Source organism: Peromyscus eremicus, chromosome 6 (genome assembly GCF_949786415.1).
Source record: "Peromyscus eremicus chromosome 6, PerEre_H2_v1, whole genome shotgun sequence".
NCBI lineage: Eukaryota > Metazoa > Chordata > Mammalia > Rodentia > Cricetidae > Peromyscus > Peromyscus eremicus.
In genome coordinates this window covers 108957014-108976082 of record NC_081421.1, presented here as the reverse complement: position 1 = coordinate 108976082, position 19069 = coordinate 108957014, and the positions used below count along the sequence as shown (strand labels likewise).

Sequence of the window (19069 nt, the reverse complement as noted above, 5' to 3'; positions counted from 1 at the left end):
CAAGTTTCTTGAAGGTGTAACAAGCCCTTCATAAGTTCTGGGTTTTCACACTTATTTTCTCTATACAGAAAACACCATTAATGATATCTCTCATCTTTCAGATGTTGGCTTAAATGTCACTTCAAAGGGATGCTCTAGGCCCCATATCCTCAATGTAGATGGTCAGGTGATATTTTGCCATAGTATCCTATGTTTTCCTCTAGAGAAACAAAGGAAGCAGAATTAAACAAGAAGGAGAAAGTAAAATACCACATGGATGTCACAGAGGCCTCAACCAAGCCCACAAGGGAGAGCAGGGCTGGGGTAGCCTTTTATAGGGTTCTCAATTTCAGATAAAGACTCAGCCTTTAAGATAAAAACCACTGATAACAGCTTATGTTGAAGAGGATGTGGAGCAAGGGGAACACTCCTACACTGCTGGTAGGAATGCAAACTTGTACAGCTGCTTTGGAAATCAATATGGCGCTTCCTTAGAAAATTGGGACTCAACCTCCCTCAAGACCCAGCTATACCACTCTTGGGCATATACCCAAGGAATGCTCAATCATACCACAAGGACACATGCTCAACTTTGTTCATAACAGCAGTATTTGTAATAGCCAGAACCTGGAAACAACCTAGAGGCCCCTCAACTGAACAATGGATTAAGAAAATGTGGTGCATATACACTCAGCAGTAAAATCAATGACATCATGAAATTTTCAGGCAAATGGATGGAACTAGAAAATATCGTCCTGAGTGAGGTAACCCAGACTCAGAAAGACAAACATGGTATGCACTCACTCATAAGTGGATACTAGATGTAAAGCAAAGGATAATCAGACAACAACCCACAACTCTAGAGAAGCTAGCTAGCAAGGAAGACCCAAAGAGGGATGCATGGATCGCCCTGGGAAGGGGAAACAGATGAGATCTCCATAAGTAAACTGGGGATAGGGGATGAGAACATAAGGGAATGGGATGGTCGAGCTGGAAAAGGTATGGAGTGGAAAAGCCTTGAAAGAGATACCGTGACAGAGAGAGACATCATGGGGACAGGGAGAAACCAGGTGCTAGGAAGTTCCCAGGAATCGACACATATGACCCCAGCTTAGACTACCAGCAATAGTGGAGAGGGTGCCTGAACTGGCTTACCCCAGTAATCAAATTGGTGAATACCCTAACTGTAATCATAGAGCTTTCATCCAGTAACTGATGGAACCAGATGCAGAGATCCACAGCCAAACACTAGGCCGAGCTCCAGGAGTCCAGTTGAAGAGGGAGAAAAGAGGGATTCTGTGAGCAAGGGACATAAAGATTATGATGGAGAAACTTACACAGACAACCAAACCAAACTAGTGGGAACTCATGAAATTTAGATCAACAGCTGTGAAGCCTCCACGGGCCTGGACTAGGCCCTCTGCATAGCTAGACAGTTGTATAGCATGATCTGCTTAAGGGAGCCCCTGGCAGTGGGATCAGGATCCATCCCTGGTGCATGAGCTGGTGTTTTAGAGCCCAGTGCCTATGGTGGGACACCTTGCACAGCCTTGAGGTGGGGCGGGGGAGGGGGGAGCTTGGATCTGCCTCTACTGAATGTACCAGGCTATGCTGGCTCCCCATGGGAGGGCTTACCTTCTTGTAGGAGGGAATGGGAGGTGATTGGGGAGGGAAGGCTTGAGGGGTGGGAGGAGGGAAGAGGAGGATCTGTGATTGGTATGTAAAATGAATAAAATATTAATTAAATAAAAAAAAGACTCAGCCTTTATGACTTCCACAAGCCAGGCATTAGGTGGTGGTGCTCTGCTGTGCATGAGGGTGCCCTTCATCAAAAGGCAAATTCCCAGACAGAGCCATAAGCATCAAAAGTTGATACAGCCTTATGTATCAATAGTAGAGACTCATGTCAATGGTAGAGGTGGCCTCTGCTTCAGTTCCTGCCTCCAGGTTCCTTCCTTGAGCTTCTGCTCTGGCTCCCCTTTATGATGCACTATGATGTGGATGTGTTAGCCAAACTAACCTCTCCTCTCCCAAGTTTCTGGTTGCGGTGTTTTATTACAGCAATAAGAAAGCAAACTAGGATAAATAGTACGCATTTTCTTAGTTAATCATTTCTGTAATTTAAAACTTCCTGTTAAAGGATCGTCATTCACTAAGGAAACAGTTACCCTGAACAGAAACAGCCACTTTCCCATCAAACTAAGATTGAATGTCAATCAGGGACTAAGGGCCATGAGGACAGAGCGTTTGATAGGATCTCAGACAAGGGAGCTTTAGAACCTCAGCCGCAGAAACTTGACTCCCCAGAGCGGGCACTGGTCTCTCTGGAGCCCACCTCCATTCCCGAACCCTTTGCTGAGCTGGAGGACAAGTCTTCTTTCACTGCCAGGTTGAATTCACTTCTCATGGACAAGCTGTCAGTTATGAATGTCCCACTGGACTTTCAAACCACTACCGTGCTGTTGTATTTGTTCCTTTACACCTTTGAAAAGTAGTTCTTACCTAGCTCTTGATTAGATGGAATCTGAATTCTTTCTTTTTATTTCTGTCTGGTATGAGATTGCCACATGTGCACATTTGCATGTGAATATGGAAAAATTGTGAACCAATAATAAGGAAACAAGCTAGGAATGGAGTGATCTATTCTCCCGTGAAGTACTCCAGCACACATAATACATATACTGCATGCTTTCTTTCTAAAAACCTAATTAAAAGAGAAATTAGGAGTCTTAATACACATATTTGTGTGTAAGGTTGCCTATATTTAATTTCTTATGCAATTATTTATTACGTACCAGGGCCAATCACTATTCTAGTGTTTAAAGTATATGATAATATCTGATAGTGTCTTCAAGAATTCTCATTTCTATATAGAAAGTTACCTTTAGTAAAGTATGAAGTATTTAACCAAATAAAAGCCTTGTATTTGGTTGTATTATCCAGCCATTCATTCAGCCATCGAAGCTCGCTAGCTTTCTGCCAGGCACTGGAGTAGGTACTAGCAACAGACAGTTAACAAAACAGGTAAAACACCCATCCATGAGGCTCACATCCTAGTGCAGCTCTGACAAGCAGTTTACAAACAGATTTAATAAGACTAGTGGCAAGTGCTGTAGGAAACGTAAGAGCATTAGGTGACAGTGAGTGATGGGGTATGCTCCAGACAGGTTTGTCAACAAACAAACAAATGGTTATCCTTCTTCTTCCAGGTTTGAACAACATCCCAATCTGCACTGTGAATGACGATGAGATCCCACTTAGAATGCTGACTAGCACTGGCCAGTTGAACTACTTAGAGAGGAATGAGACACCTTTAACCAAATTCAGTAATCCGCCCAGCACTGCAGCCCTGGAGAGCCCCACCCGAGGGCTGTCACCAGTCCGGAATAAAGTTCCCTCAAGACCTCAGTCTGGTGAGTCCCTGTAAAGAAATGGAAAATGTTCTTAGGCCACTTACAAATAATTGGAAAGACTGATTGCCTAACTAGCTAGAGTGACAGATGAGATAGATTATTCAATATAGACAATTTACATTCCTCTAACCACAATTCAGTAAGACACTATTAACAAATACTATTATTGTTTGATGTATTTGGTATAGCATCCAATCCTTAGAACAGTTTGTGATAATAGATTTCAAATGTCAACTCTTGACTGGATTTAAAATAGCCTGGAGACACACCTGTAGATCTGTTGAGGAAGGTGTTTCTGGAGAATGTGGGTGATCAGGGAAGGTGTGGGTGGCACCATTTCACACAATAGAGTTCCCAGACTGAACAAAAATAGGGAAAGAAGTAAGGAGCCAGCTGAGCATGGACATCCATCCTCTGCTTCCTGACTTCCAGCTGTCTCACACTCTCACTGCCAAGCCTTCCCTGCAAAGATGGACTTTATAACCTCAGCCATGAGCCAGAAGGAATCTTTCCCCCTCTAACATACTTCCGACAGATATCTGTGGCGAAAAAAGTTACTGACAAGCTTGCTAAGAGATGGTAGATGTGAGTGGCTAGCCAACGCTGGTGGGAAACAATGGACAAAGGTAGGTCCAGTAGACACAATGGGGATGGAGATGTGTGTACATCTTTCCCACAGGACTCTCATCTCCATAAGTTCACGTCCTGATGGCTCTGCCTTCTGTGCTCATGACACTCTTATTTTTCCCTCCAGCTCACATGCAGTGTCTGGCCTTTCGTACTTGATTAAATAAATTAATAACTGCTTACTGTCTTCCAAGATCCCACCAGAGTGGCCCATCAAATTGTTTCTGGCATGCATTGGCTTTTCTAGATCAATATATCAAAAGCTTCCACATTCTTCCAACAAAATAGTCCCAAAGTATAAAAGCAATACATTCAGTTTAAACTTTTGTTTTCAGATTTTTATTTTATATATATGAATGTTTTGCCTGAATGCATATATGTGCATCACAGTGTGCCTGGTGCCAGAGAGGATCAAAAGAGGGCATCAAATCCACTGGAACTGGAATTACAAATGGTTGTAAACCACCATGTGCGTGCTGGAACTGAACCCAGGTCCTCTGCAAGAGCATCTAGGACTTTTACCCTCAGAGCTGTTTCTCTAGCCCCCAACATAGTTTTATGACGGTAATGACCTCACTCCCTGAGTACCAAGTCCTGTCCTGTTTTGTTTTATTGCTGTGACAAAATACTGTGATAAAAATCAGCTTGGGGGAAAAGGGTGTGTTTTAGGTCACAGTTCTTAGTTACAGTCCATCGCTGCGGGGAAATCATGGCAGTATGGGCTTGAGACAGCTGGTCACATCACATCCGCAGTCAGGAGCAGAGAGAATGCATAGCCTGTGCTCAACTAGCCTTCTTTACTATGAGAGAGTTCAGTGACCCAACCAGGGAATGGTTCTTCCCACTTTCAGGCTGGGTCTTCCCATACCAACAAAGTCAGCCAAGACAGTCCGTCACAGAAACATCCACAGGTCAACCTGATTTAGAAAATTCCTCATTGAGACTTTCTTCCTAGGTGATTCTGGGTTGAGTCAGGCTGTCACTGATTTCTAGACCTCAAAACAAATGTTTATACTCCAGTCCTCCCAATGTAATTACACATGCACAGTTCCCTATACTACTTATTTGTTTTTCTTAAAACAGAGTAGTTTCTGTTCTCAGCAAGGCACCACTAACTGAACATGGTCACCAGCCATAACACTGTGTTCATTACCAGAAGTAACAATTCTTCAGACAGAACTGATGAACTTAGCTACTATGGAGATTATGCACAAAAAAAAGTTTACTAACAAAAATGGTGCATGGCTATGGCTTTGGTAAAGGAGCATGGCTTCGAGAAGACATACCTTCATTAAGAAGAGAGGAAGCTGAGCAGAGCTGTGGATGATGTCAGGCCAAGAGGGATTTAAGGCTGAGAAACAAAATTAAAAATACAATTACAACTCAGTGCAAATCTTCTGTCTTTGGGGCAAACAAAACATACCAATTGTCTATTAAACAGAAGTGACAGACACATGGATAAGAAACACACAGTAGGATTCTACTTTTACAATCAGTTTAATTGGATCAAGAAAGTGTAGTAGCCAGGGCTGCTGGAAGAGACCCACAATCCTACTCTCTTGGGAAGCTGAGTCAGGGGATCACAGGCTAGCCTGTGTAGTGGTGTGAGACTGAGATGGGAGAGAGGGAAGAAATGGAGGACTGACAAAAGGAAGGAAGGAAGGACAGAAGGAAGGAAAGAAAGAAGGATGGATGGAAGGAAGGAAGGAAGGAAGGAAAGAAGGAAGGAAGGAGGGAAGGAAGGAAGGAAAGAAGGAAGGAAGGAAGAAAGGAAGGACAGAAGGAAGGAAGGACGAAAGGAAAGAAGAAAGGAAGGACAGAAGGAAGGAAGGAAGAAAGGAAGGAAGGATGAAAGAAGGGAGGAAGGAAGGAAGGAAGGAAGGAAGGAAGGAAGGAAGGAAGGACAGAAGGAAGGAAGGAAGGAATGCAGGCAGGCAGGTAGGCAGGCTAGTTTCCAATATGTCTTCATCTTATCATTCTGGGAATAGAACCAGTATTTTTTAAAAAACATAAAAATACAATGTTATTCTACTACAGTTTCTATCACAAGTTTTCTCGTATGCACACATAGGCCTGAGCCGGCCTTAATTTAAGTTTGAACAGACTAGTTTATTTCAGCTACTAATACATAAAGCATGGATTGAAATTTCTTTGATTTAATTTAAATACATTTTCCGAATTTCTTTCAGAGCCATGTAGAAATATCAATGAATGCTTCAAAACTTCCTGCGACAATCCCTTAGTGATAAAGAAGGTAAACCAACAGCACCTACAGCTAGCTGTCCGATGTCTGACACTTGCCCTACTTTACAGTCCTTCCGAGAAGTCTCTCTCACAATATCTTCACCGCTTTATTAAAGTATACCTTTATGATAGAAGATGTTTATATCCCAAATGAACAATTAGCTGGATCTTGACAAGTACATCTACACCTCCTGGCAAAGCACTACCGAAGTCAGGAGCATGCACGTGTCTACTAGCTCCATGGGTTTCCCAAAGACAAATGATGATCTGCTTTGTGTCACTAAAGTGGCACAGACTTTTAACTTTTATGTAAATGCGAGTTCTCTTTCAAAGTCTGGTTTCACTTGGTGAGATTATTCTAAGATCCACCCATGTGGCTGTGTCGATTCTTCTTAATGCCAAGGGACTCGGGGCTTGCTTGTCTCACAGTTGTGAACCCAGGCTCATGTTGAAGGGCATCAGGGTCATGTTCACCTTTTCACAAAGATAAGATGAACACTCACACATAAGTCTTCCTGTACATCCATACTTACTTCCCTCCTGGTCAATACCTGCAAATACAATAACTGATTCTTAGGGTGGTTTTGTGTCGAAAGTGGTTTAAAGGAATGGCCAGTTGTTTTTCTGCTTCCCATTTCCTTCCTAGCTCACAGTTTCCTTTTCTCCACTTCCTGCTGAAATGTAAACAATTGGCTCTAGTTTTTAGCTCATAGAAGTGAAGTGCACTTGCGGTTCGTCATCCTAGCAGGAAGGAGGCTGAAGTATGACTCCTGTCTTAAAACAAGCAAGCAAACAAGGTTAACCTAGGGGTAGAGTAGTCTGTTCCTTGTGTGGGTTGAGTTCTGACTTTTTCTCACGACTGATGTTGACCGCTTCCCTCTTCTTCCTGTCATTTATGTGACCTTTTATGGGCGGTGGATGTTCAGATCTCTTTGAAGTTGAGTTGTTGACCATATTGTAATTGTGATATGAAGGCTTTGTACACAATCTATGTAAATCCTCTGCCACATGTGTTTTGCAAATGTTTTCTTTAAATCTGAACCTTGCCTTTTTGTTTCAAGGTCTCCTCAAAAAAAAAAAATGTTACTTTGAGTAAGGCTTAAATTTCTGATTTTTCTATTTTTTTAATATATATAATTTTTATTTAAAAAAGATTTTCTTTCCTTTTATATACCAACCCTTCCCCCTCCCTTCTCTTCTCCTGCTCCCCCTACCTACTCCCATCCCACCCCCATCCCCTCCTCATAGGCAGTAAGGCCTCCCTTGGGTAGTCAACACAGGCTGTTGTACCATATTGGGGATGGACCTAGCCCCTCCCTCCTGCATCAAGGCTGAGTAAGGCATCCCACCATAGGGAATGGGGTCTAAAAAGCCAGTTTGTGTACCCGGGGTAAGTCCTGGTCCCATTGCCAGGGGACCCACACTATTGCGTTTTCAGATTTGCATGCTGCCATGTGTGTTGTGCATGACTGTGAGGGCCACACCTCTGTGCAGTGTGAACTAGAAACAGCGGGAGCCGACATCCTCGCCCTGTACTTGATCATTCAGACGTTCATCCTGAAGCACAGTGCTGGTTCTCTCAGTTCAGATGCCCAGACATGACTGAGGCGGCTTCCTTCTGTTTCCAGTGCTTTATCAGACATGGAGGATGAATTCTGCCAAGCAATGTAATTATAATATATGCAAATGTATTGTTATTATAATATATTTGTATTATATATTTATATTATAAAACTTTTTCTTATATCTTTTCCTGATTTGCTTTCAGGACTAGTGGGCACAACATAATAAGTTGGGATCTCTAAATTCTGGAAGATTCTATACAGAGTTGATGACTAGAATCTTTAAAGTCATCCAGGCTTGAAGTTTCCCTCCAGTTAAAAGTTTTAACCTAAGAATTCAATTTCTTTTTTCACAGATAGAGATTTGCTTTATATGTTGTTTGTTTCTTCTTTAGTGAGCTTAGGGAGCTTGTATTCTTTTCAAGGAATTTATCTATTTCATTTAACTTTTAAGATTTACTGACACATTTGTTCAAAAAACATTTTTTCCATGATTTTATACCTGCACAGTTGTTTGTCTTCTGGTCCCTAATGATGGCACTTCATGCCTTTCACCCTTGATATGTATCATAAGTTAGGATTATCATCACTGTGACCAAAAGCAACTTGGGGAGGAAAGGGTTAATCTCACTTATAGTTATATATAACAGTTAGTTCATCATTAAAAGCAGGATCTCAATCAGGGCAGAAACCTGGAGGCAGCAGCAGATGCAGACGCCATGGAGGAGTGCTGCTTACTAACTTGCTCCTCAGGGCTTGCTCAGCCTGATTTCTTATAGAACTCAGGATTACCAGCCCAGGGGTGGCCCCACCCACAATGAGCTGAGTCCTCCCTCATGTATCACTTATTAAGAATATGCCTTATAGCTGGATCTTATGGAGTCATTTTCTCAGTGGAGAGTCCCTCCTTTCAGAAAACTATAGCTTTTGCCAAGTTGACAGACACAAAACTTGCCAGCACAATGGCTTACAAATTCTGTTCATCTTCTGCAAAAATAAATGTTTCACTTCATCAGTTATTATCAATGTTTTGGATTTTCCTATCTCATTGACTTATTCAAGGACTGTTGCATGATTAGGTCACCTTCATCTTGGAGACATAGTTCTTAGGTGGTCGTCCTTGTGAGATCTGTCTTTCAGACAGTTTCAGGTAGTCAAAAGCTCTTGTTTTTCATTATCATACAATGATCTCAAGGCAAAAATGTCTACTACATTCAATGAACTTCTGTTTCTTACTTCCCTTTTTGATTCCTGTTAATTCCATGTTGTTCTATACATTCTGATTCTTTTATTTTTTAAAACTCCAATCAGATATTTCAGTTATATTCAACGAGAGGCGTTGAAGCAGAATTGTTAGTGTAAGCATGAGAAGTTTTCAAAAAGAATCAATCAGAATATGATACAGCTTTGCTCTCCCAACTGCCAGAAGTTAAAGGCTTTTCTCTCATTCTGGTCATCTCAAGTCCAGGTTGACTCAGTTCCTCTTTAGCTTGGTGTGTCAGTAACACCGGCCACCGCTAAGGTGGTTGGAAGGCCTTTCCTGGAACAGGCTCTGCGATCCAAGGCCTTTGTAGCTCTTTCCACTCAAAGTCCCCATACTCCTTTTGATTGCTTAACCTGCAGACTGTATTTTGAGCCCACCCCACAACAGGCCTTTTTATTTCCCATTCAGCTACTAAAAGCAAGAAAATTGGTTCCTAAATCTAAATTTCCAGCTTTTAGCAGAGCGAGGAAGCACAGCTTACACAAAGAAGTTTCTGCAGACAAACATGAATCTTCTCCGCTGCCTTCCTGGTGGTAAAGGAATCTTCCCAAGGCAACATAGGTCATCCATGGTGGGGGCTGATTGCTGCCCGGGACAACAATATACAAAATGTTTCACATTCAGCATTTAGATTACTATCTTGAGTTTCATCAAGGGCTTTAAATGATTTCAACCAAAGTCCACAATACGTCACTGTCTGCTTTGTCTCCAAACACAAAGGTTTGGTAGAGTTTAGAGGACACTTAAATTTATTAGCATCATGTTTGCTTGTATGGTTCTCTTATTAAAGAAAAATGTTTCTCTGGCCTTTGATAGGTCTGTGTGTAAAGGCACTTGCCGCCAAGCCTGATGACCTGTGGCAGACACCCAGGACTCACATGATACAAGACAAGAACTGAATCCTGAAAGTTGTCCTGTGACAACATATGTACCATGTTATGCTCATGTGCATGCAAACTCTCTCTCTCTCTCTCTCTCTCTCTCTCTCTCTCTCTCTCACACACACACACACACACACACACACACACACAGAGTTAAATAAACGTAATTTTAAAATGTGAGCAAAGTTAATGCTTCTCATTAGTTTTACATTTACTTTACATAGAAATTACAAGTGCAACAACGCATGCCAATCTTGCCGTGTCTTTCATTTAGGGTGAATTTAAAGCCAAAAAGCCACTACTGCCTCCAAGGGCGGGCTCTGCGGCTGCTTCCGGGTACTCGGAAGTGATGAGCACCAAGACAGATGGGGATGAAAACACTGTGTGCATACCAAACTATCTGGAGCAGGAGATAAAGGTAAGAGCAGGTGTATTAAACCCATAGCTTGGAAACGGCATGAACACACACACACACACACACACACACACACACACACACACAGGAGAGCGAGCAGCAATGTCACAGGTGTGTGACACTGACAGATAATAGATGATAAATGATAGATTCACTCAGGACTTAGCCTCCATTGTAAATCATCACGGAGAGGGGAAGAAAATATGAATAAGTTGTTTTTAGGTATTTGACAACAGACAACACAACTCCATGACCATGAAACTGTAGGATTACTGCATTTAACTCAGACTTCTGCTAGGGCACATTCCTAATCATGGCACAGAGAAGTGGTACCCACAGGGCAGTATCTTCACTACAGGGAAAAGGGTTAGAGCTTGAGGATGCTGAGCTGGCTGGAGTTTGTAAGTAAGATGCTGAAGAAGAAAACCCTATGTGGAGAACAAGCTCCAGAACTACGCACAGGGCCCACTGAGTCTTTGGTCCAGTGTCAACCTTCGCACACACAGAACAAACTGCACAGGTCGAGGAGAACAGACTGAATGAAAGAACAGTTCTTGGGAGCTGCTGGCTGTCGGTCACACACACACCACAGTGCAGAGAGCTGCTTAATACACCAAGAGTTCAACGGAGACCCAGACATTTCACACCCGAAGAATGGAGTTACTTTAATCCTACAGCTGGGGACAGTGACTGAGGGGACACCCAGTGTCAACATCTGGCTTCCACACACATGTCCACATATGGGCACACATGCTTGCGCGCACACACACACACACACACACACACACACACACACACACACAACCATATACATAAATATTAACCAATTTAAATCCAGAGCAATAAATCTACCTAGATCTAAAAATATAAACAAGCCTATTGACCTGTGAGAATATAGTGAGTATTCTATTATTTGTGTAACTGGGGTCTCAGAAGCTGTAAAGATTAGAACATACAAATTATGGGACGAGTTAGTAGCTAACATTCTCCTAAAGTGGACAGAAACTTAACCCTAAGGAAGATAAACTGGGGGTAAATTTCTTCTAAGCATCAAAATCCAGCTGACAACCGGAGAAAGAAGACACACCACTGTTGTTCGTGCTCTTTTGGAGGCCTACCACCCGCCTCCCAAATAAGTCACACGCAGAGGTGTGCTAGAACAGCATTTCAAGGTGTGTTACTTTTGTTTAACTCTGTGAAGCTGTGTTACTGTGCTTGTCTAAAACACCTGATGAGCTAATAAAGAACTGGCCAACAGCAAGGCAGGAGAGAGAAATAGGCAGGGCTGGCAGGCAGAGAGGATAAATAGAAGGAGAAATCTGGGAGGACAAAAAAAAAAAAAAAAAACAAAAAGGAGCAAGGAGCCAGAGAAGGAGGAGGACTGCAAGGGCCAGCCACTCAGCTACACAGCAAGCCGTGGAGTAAGAGTAAGATTTACAGAAGTAAGAAAACGGGAAAAGCCCAGAGGCAAAAGATAGATGGGATAATTTAAGTTAAGGAAAGCTGTCTAGATACTAAGCCAAGCTAAGGCTGAGCATTTATAAGTAATAATAAGACTCCATGTGTGATTTATTTGGGAGCTGGGTGGTGGGTCCCTTTTCTTACTTCTGTGTATCTTACTTTCACTCTTACTCCATGGCTGGCTGGGTGGCTGGGTGGCTGGCCCCTAGCATCCTCCTCTCCTTGTTCTCTTGCTCTTTCTTCTTTCCCAGATTTCTCCTATTTATTCTCTCCACCTGCCAGCCCAACCTATCCTTTTTCCTGCCTCACTATTGTCTGTTCAGCTCTTTATTAGACCATCAGATGTTTAAGACAGGCAAAGAAACACAGCTTCACAGAGTTTAAACAAATGCGACATAAAAGAATGTCACACATCTTTGCATATTAAACAAATGTTCCAGAGCATAAACAAAGGCAACACATCTTAAAATAATCTTCCACAACACACCACACACCTTGCTACTATGATTGCTGACTTCTTAGTAGAAACCTGCACAACCACGACAACAGAATGCTTAAAGAACAAAAGCTCTCATCTTACTGTTTTGTTCTTCAAAAGGGAAGGAGAGTTTCAGGAGGAAAGACCTGTAGTTTGAGGGAAAGGAAAAAGCAAACAAAACCCCCTCCCACAATCTCAAGTATGGATTTTCACTGACTGCCAGGATTTGGGCTCCTGTCTCACTGTCTCAGTGGGCCCAACACTGTATTCAAAGAATTGAGGCACCATCCAGCTCAAGGGACATCCTTCTTAGCCAAACAAGGAGAGCAGCAGCCAGACAGCCAACTTCCCTGACCAGCAGATTCTCCTCTGGGCCCCCGGAAGCCTGCACAAGGGGTCCGTTTCCTGAAGTAAGTCGATCCTAACAGATGTTAGAATCAAACAGACACAGCACGACACACAACAGACATCACTTGAACTGGCCATGCCTTCACTGACTGCCCTTTGCACTGTTGGAAATGTAGCTCTCAAATTAGATCCCAACTGACCCAAGTAGCATGTACCCAGAGTGACATCTGGGGTGATGAGATTCTAAAGAAAGAGAAGGAAATCCTGTGAGCCTGGTGCCATTGACTCCCTCACTGTGTGTTCCCTCTCAGATCCTGGCAAAGCTCAGTGACATTTTACATACCGATTCCCTGGCTGAAGTTCTGCAGTGGCTGCTTCATGCAAGCACCAAAGGTGAGGTTAGAATGAGCATCTGCAGGCACCGACCTTGGGTTATTGTCAGAGATGATGAGTGGGACACATGGAAGCCTCCTACCTGGGGTTTGCAAATAAATATTGCCACATTATTTGCCCAGAGTCCCTGTAAGCCTGTACACCTACCTGCGTGCATGCTGGCCATTCAGATAATCAAAAGATGTAGTGTCTCTCATTACAGTAATAGGAAACACGTATTCCCAGCTAAGGCTGGTTTCTGCATCTCCTCTATGCTTCATACCCCAGGGCCCTCCATGAACACATCCTCTGGCCTATTGTGAAATCTGAACATAGGCTTGTTTCTTTCCTTTGGTGTGGAGGGTAGCAGCATGACCTTCCATGTTTCAGAGTCCTCATAGCTATGATGATTTAATCTTAGCTAATGCCTGTTATTTCTTGGGCTGTCCCTTGAATGTGTCATGAAAATACCAATACATTGCAGGGCAATCCATACAGCACATATCAGCTATCCTTAAACTAGCTGATTATCAAACTGAGCCAAGACCTCCTCCATGGGCCCCAAGAACATGCTTTTCTAACACCTTCCCAGGTGTTGCTGGTGGGTGATATTGGTCTGGGGAGCACTCTCTGAAAATGGGGAGCATTTTGGAAAAATAGTACTTTGCCATAGAGTTCAAGACTACTTTTTAATTGCAAAGTGCTTGGGGGCAATTTTCTATGGGTGGGGGATTGTGACATTTAATAAATTGCATGCATTTACAAAAGAATATATTATTACGTGTGTGTGTGTGTGAGGGGGGTGTGGAAGTAAGTGCCTCCATGAATAGTGTACAATGGACTAGCAAGAGGTAGGCAGGGGAGATGGGAGGGAAAAGGAGGGGGAAAAGAACACATTGAAGTGACGTAAATGTATGGCAATGTCACAGTGAAACCCATTACTGACTTAAAAAGAGACAAAACTTTCCTTTCTCGTCAACATGACAATAGTAACTTCCATGCTCTCCAACCTTTCCCCTCAAACCAGAAAAGGAGTGGGTATCCGCTTTGGTTCATTCTGAACTCTCTGACATTAACCTGTTGACTCGCCATGGAAGAAATACCCCAGCAGACCCAGCAGCAGAGCCCAAGAAACCATCCATAGCTGCAACACCCACCACAACCAAATCAATGCAAAGCTCACCTGGCAAAGCGAAAGTGCTGACCAGAGCTAGAGAAGGACATCAGCCCCCCAGGTGATTAACAGGCCACCCAGGTACCTCTGCACATAACGACTTCACACTTCCTCGTTTTCTCTTTCAACTGCTAGTCATGCGGAGGTTTTGAGTCTTAACTCTACCCACACACAATAACGAAGTTGTTCTCAGTTCCATTGTTAGAACATTTCTGCAGAGGCTGTATTCTTTAGCTAATAAATAACCTTTCTCTTTGAAGAAAATTCCCTTTCCACTAATGGCAAAGTAAGACTAGACATCTAGAGAGCTAAGAAAATATAAGGCTTTAAAAAGGTGTTTTAAAGGTTATTTTTAGTGTGTGTGTGTGTGTGTGTGTGTGTGTGTATGTGTGTGTGTGTGAGTGCAATACTCACAGGGGCCAGAAGAGGGCATCAGATGCCCTGTAGCTGAGTCACAGGAAGTTGTGAGCCTCTTGGTGTTAAGAACCATACTTGGGAGGTTGGGAATTTAGCTCAGTGGTAGAGTGCTTGCCTAGCAAGCACAAGGCCCTGGGTTCAGTTCTCAGCTCAGGAAAAAAAAAAAAAACCAAACTTGGGTCCTCTACAAGAACTGTAAGCTTTCTTAAACATTGAGCCATCTTTCTAGCCCCAAGGGCTTTAAAAAAGTTTAAGCATGTAAACCATAAAGGTGACTGGAACTATTATTAGTGTTATGCATATTTTGTAAATGCTAGTATTATATAGGTATGGATTTTAATGTAAATCAATGAAGATAAAAATAAATCACTTCAACTGATATATTCCTAGGAAGTTTCAGAGAGAAAAATAATCACTAAGCCATTTGGATGCTGTTTTAGAAGCAGTATTTGTTAAACCATGTGATTTTAACAAAGAAGAAACAGAGCTGGGTGTGGTAGTAAACATCTGTAATCTCAGCACTGAGGAGATTGGAGCAAGGGTTTTGCAAATTTAAAATAAATTAAAATTTAAAGCTAGCCCATATAATAAATTAAAATAGAAAGACCCTGTCTCAAAAGCAAAACAAACAAAAGAAACACACGTGTATTTATGTATAGCATGTTGAAAGAATGTGTGTTAGGCTGGCTGGAGAGATGGCTCAGAGGTTAAGAGCACAGAGCTCCTGGGTTCAATTCCTTGCAACTGCATGGTGGCTCTCAATCACCTATAATGAGATCTGGCATCTTCTTCTGTCATGCAGGCAGAACACTGTGCACATAATAAATAAATAAATAAAAATAAGCAAACTAAAAGTTGGGTTAAATGTAAAGTCACAGAAATAATATGATAAAGATAATGTCACTTTAAAAAGTATACATTCTAACTGCCTGCACTGTTAAGTTTCTGTGAAATCAGAAAGTAGGACCTGGTAAGAGCTGACCTCCTTTTCAGTGAGTGGCTTATGATAGGCCTGCTAGATATTTGCTCACAGTAAGTAGTCATTGGTAAGTAATTTAAACCAAGGTTGGGATAGTGTGTTTAAGATAGATGCCATTAGCTTGCTGATGCTATAGTCTATTGCTATTTCTCAAACTCTTTTTCTTTCTCCAATTGATTTAGAATGTCAAGTCAAGGATCCGAAGGCAATAAGGCCGTATCACAAGGTTAAGTATAGTTTGTGTGATTGCAGACGGTATAAGGAAGTCAATAGGTACTGACTACTTAGGGACATGGGTGCTAAGGATCTTGGCTTCCAAAGGACAATCAGTGAGGTCTGAGAGTAGCTTTCAGCCTCACCCACTCTTCTAAAGCACATCTGTAGCTAGAGTTTTCCTGCCTGGCCCACAGTCAGGACAAATCTTTGTCACCCGCCAGTCCCACAGCCACTCAGACCCAACCAAGTAAACACAGAGACTTATATTGGTTACAAACTGTATGGCCATGGCAGGCTTCTTGCTAACTGTTTTTATAGCTTAAATTAATCCATTTCCATAAATCTATACCTTGCCACGTGGCTCATGGCTTACTGGCATCTTCACATGCTGCTTGTCCTGGTGGCAGCTGGCAGTGACTCCTTCTGCCTTCCTGTTCTTTCTTTTCTTCCTCTCTGTTAGTCCCGCCTAAACTTCCTGCCTAGCCACTGGCCAATCAGTGTTTTATTTATTGACCAATCAGAGTAATTTGACATACAGACCATCCCACAGCACACATCTGCTCAATTTTGTGTAAGATAAATATGACAAAAAAGTTTTCTTTGGGACCAAACACTCTGAAAAGCAACACAGTCAGACAATAGTGGCTGCAAGTAGTCACACTCATTCACTGAAAAGGATTGCTGACCCATCCAGAGACAGTGACTTCCCTGGTTAATTCTGCTCGGTTTAACTGTCATGGACCTAAATGATTTCACCGTAAAGAAAATCTACCGGAAAAGAATATGACTGCAGCAATCACAAACAGGTACCCTATGAGGCAGCGGAGAACCAGTGTGCCCCAATCAGAAGCCCAGTACCAGCCTGCAGTTTAGACCAGAGAGACTCAATTGTCATAGAAAGCCTACTTTGGTCTCGAAGAGTACAAGAGCAGCCTCTCTGGAGATTTGCAGCTCCCAGCAGTAAAACAAGAACTGCATTAATGACTACAGAGCAATTGTCACGTAAATCTACATGCCTCCAATACAAAATCTGTCTTGCTTCTCCAAGTTCCCCTTAACCAGAAATGAGAGGTTCACCAAGTAGAATTCTTTAGTGGCCTTGTCACTTTCCCATGGAGTTCACCAAAATCCAAAGTGGCTCTATACATTAACAAGCAGTAAGTGTAGCTGAGATTGGAAAGCATATCCCATCCCTTGCTCTAAGATGGCCCACCAGATTCCTCACTCTAGAATGATAAGTATTACATGATAGTTCTAGTTACCCATGAGTCTCACTGATGGCCCACACATAGATTTACCCTGCCTAGATGCATAGACTTTTAAACAGGACTCTCCAGATTGCACCACTTTTCTTCACAGTTGACATCTGGCATCTCCAAACCTGCTCCTGGCTTGGAATGACTGTGTGGGCTCTGCAAGGGTCTGTGCAGTGCAGTTAAATTGGTCTAAGATGCTTGTCTGTTCTCTCATTTTACCTGTCAGGATAACAGATCCTTATCTCACTGGTCCAGTCCTTTCCCCAACACCCTCACACTTCACCAACTCTAAACCATCTCCACCATCACCTCTAAGAGTAAGAAAACAGATCATGTAGCTGAGCACAAATATCTCATTGAAGGTGTTCACGGTAAAAGTGAATCAATTCTGTTATGACGTTTGAGTGTTTTTTATTCATCTAACCTTCATATTTGTTTTGTTTTTAACCCCACAATGCTCACTCATAAAACACGGCAGAAGCTAAATTCAGCCTCTCGATTATAGTCTTATTTAATGTTTTGGTTTTTTTTTTTCTATTTCAGGGACTGAGACCCCATTGTTTATAAGAGGAAACAAGATGAAAACACCTGTTACAGAATATTTCAGCAAACCAAAGACTCCTCTCAGGTCTAACACTCATGACAGCAAATCGACAAAACCAATGTCAGCAAGGAGTGTGCAAGTGTACAGCCCTCAAAGGGCACTCTATCCTTTAACACACCAAAGGTAGAAATGGACACTGGCCAGTTCTTTCACAAAGATGAGCTGCACACTGACAGAACATCAAAAATCATTTTAAAAATAACCAAACGGTCCTCTACATGGTGGCACATGTAAGTCTCAAAAACACATGTACACAATGCTAGAAATAAATATTAATGAAGACATTATTTTTATTTGCAGTTAGTTTTAATACACATAAAAATATGCTTATTTAAATGCAATTTTCTTTCCTGTACTAATAGTATTAGTACCTAACATAGAGCGGATACCAGAAAGCCATCCATAATCAGAATCGAGCCCTGCATCTAAATCCAGAGTGGGGGAAAATTGCTTGAGAATTTTAACATTTGAGCTGGTTTTGGCAACCTATGATGTGGAATAATTCTCATCTCTCCAAAAAGAAAAAAATAAAATAAAAAGAATCCTTAATTCATGAGCCAGAAAGGAGTTTATTTCCACTCAGTGCTAATGGTGAATGCTAATAATATAGAATTTTTTGGTGTTTTTAAATTAACTATTCTTGGGCTACAGCTATTATTCTATTAATATAAGTTTGTAACATGTGCTTCAGGGCTTACATTCATACTCAGTGGACACCTTTGCAGTGCTTGTTGATTGAGAGTCCCAGGATCCTTCCACCTTGTGGCTCAATGATCATCTAGGGTATCACTGCCAACTGTACCCAGCAGACAGAAGAAAACTACACCAGAGAAAAGTACTAAATTTTCTACTGTTGCTGTAACAAAGTATTATAAACTTAGCAACTTAATGCCGCACAATTTTATTCTATTACAGATCTGGAGGCAGAGATGTGGAATGGGCTAAAATGGAAATGAAGTCATTTTCCTTTGGGAGGCTCTGGGAAGTCTGTTTTTTGTCTTCTACAGGTGATCCATTCTCCTTCATTTGTGGCTCTCTTCCATATTGAAAGGGAACAATAGCTAACCAAATTGTTCACTTCTTATAACAAAACAGTATGACACTCTTTGGCATGTTTCTTTTAGTTTAAAGACTCTCATGATCACACTAGGCCTGTTCTCCAGACTAATAAAGATCAGGTCACTGGGGTCTGGGAAGATGGCTCCGTGGGATAGTGCTTACTTTCAGATTGCATATCCTTTCCAGTTGCTTAGCTTTATTTTATTTTTTTACAGGTAGTGAGGCTTTTCTCTTATCTCAACAAGTTTTCTGTATGTGTCTGTATCTGCATGCACACATGTGCATGTACTTGTGTGTACACGTGTATGTGTGTGCATTCA

General features: G+C 42.0%; 1 protein-coding gene across 1 annotated transcript; it reads left to right on the top strand.

Moving 5' to 3' along the window:
• Positions 1–3187: 3187 nt before the first annotated feature.
• C6H4orf17 (chromosome 6 C4orf17 homolog) lies at positions 3188–17977 on the top strand. Its single transcript, XM_059266333.1, has 7 exons — positions 3188–3392; positions 6209–6273; positions 10245–10388; positions 12984–13065; positions 14072–14279; positions 15797–15840; positions 17630–17977. Exons 1-7 carry the CDS (start codon positions 3242–3244, stop codon positions 17815–17817), a joined length of 882 nt encoding a protein of 293 aa, XP_059122316.1. The 5' UTR covers positions 3188–3241; the 3' UTR covers positions 17818–17977.
• The last annotated feature ends 1092 nt before the right edge of the window (positions 17978–19069 follow it).

Excerpts from the sequence above, each read along its gene's own strand:
- C6H4orf17 (XM_059266333.1), top strand. The coding sequence starts at position 3,242 with ATGCTGACTAGCACTGGCCAGTTGAACTACTTAGAGAGGAATGAGACA. Across the intron at positions 10,389-12,983 it reads ATCTGGAGCAGGAGATAAAG|ATCCTGGCAAAGCTCAGTGA; the intron begins GTAAGAGCAGGT and ends GTTCCCTCTCAG. Across the intron at positions 14,280-15,796 it reads GAAGGACATCAGCCCCCCAG|AATGTCAAGTCAAGGATCCG; the intron begins GTGATTAACAGG and ends CAATTGATTTAG.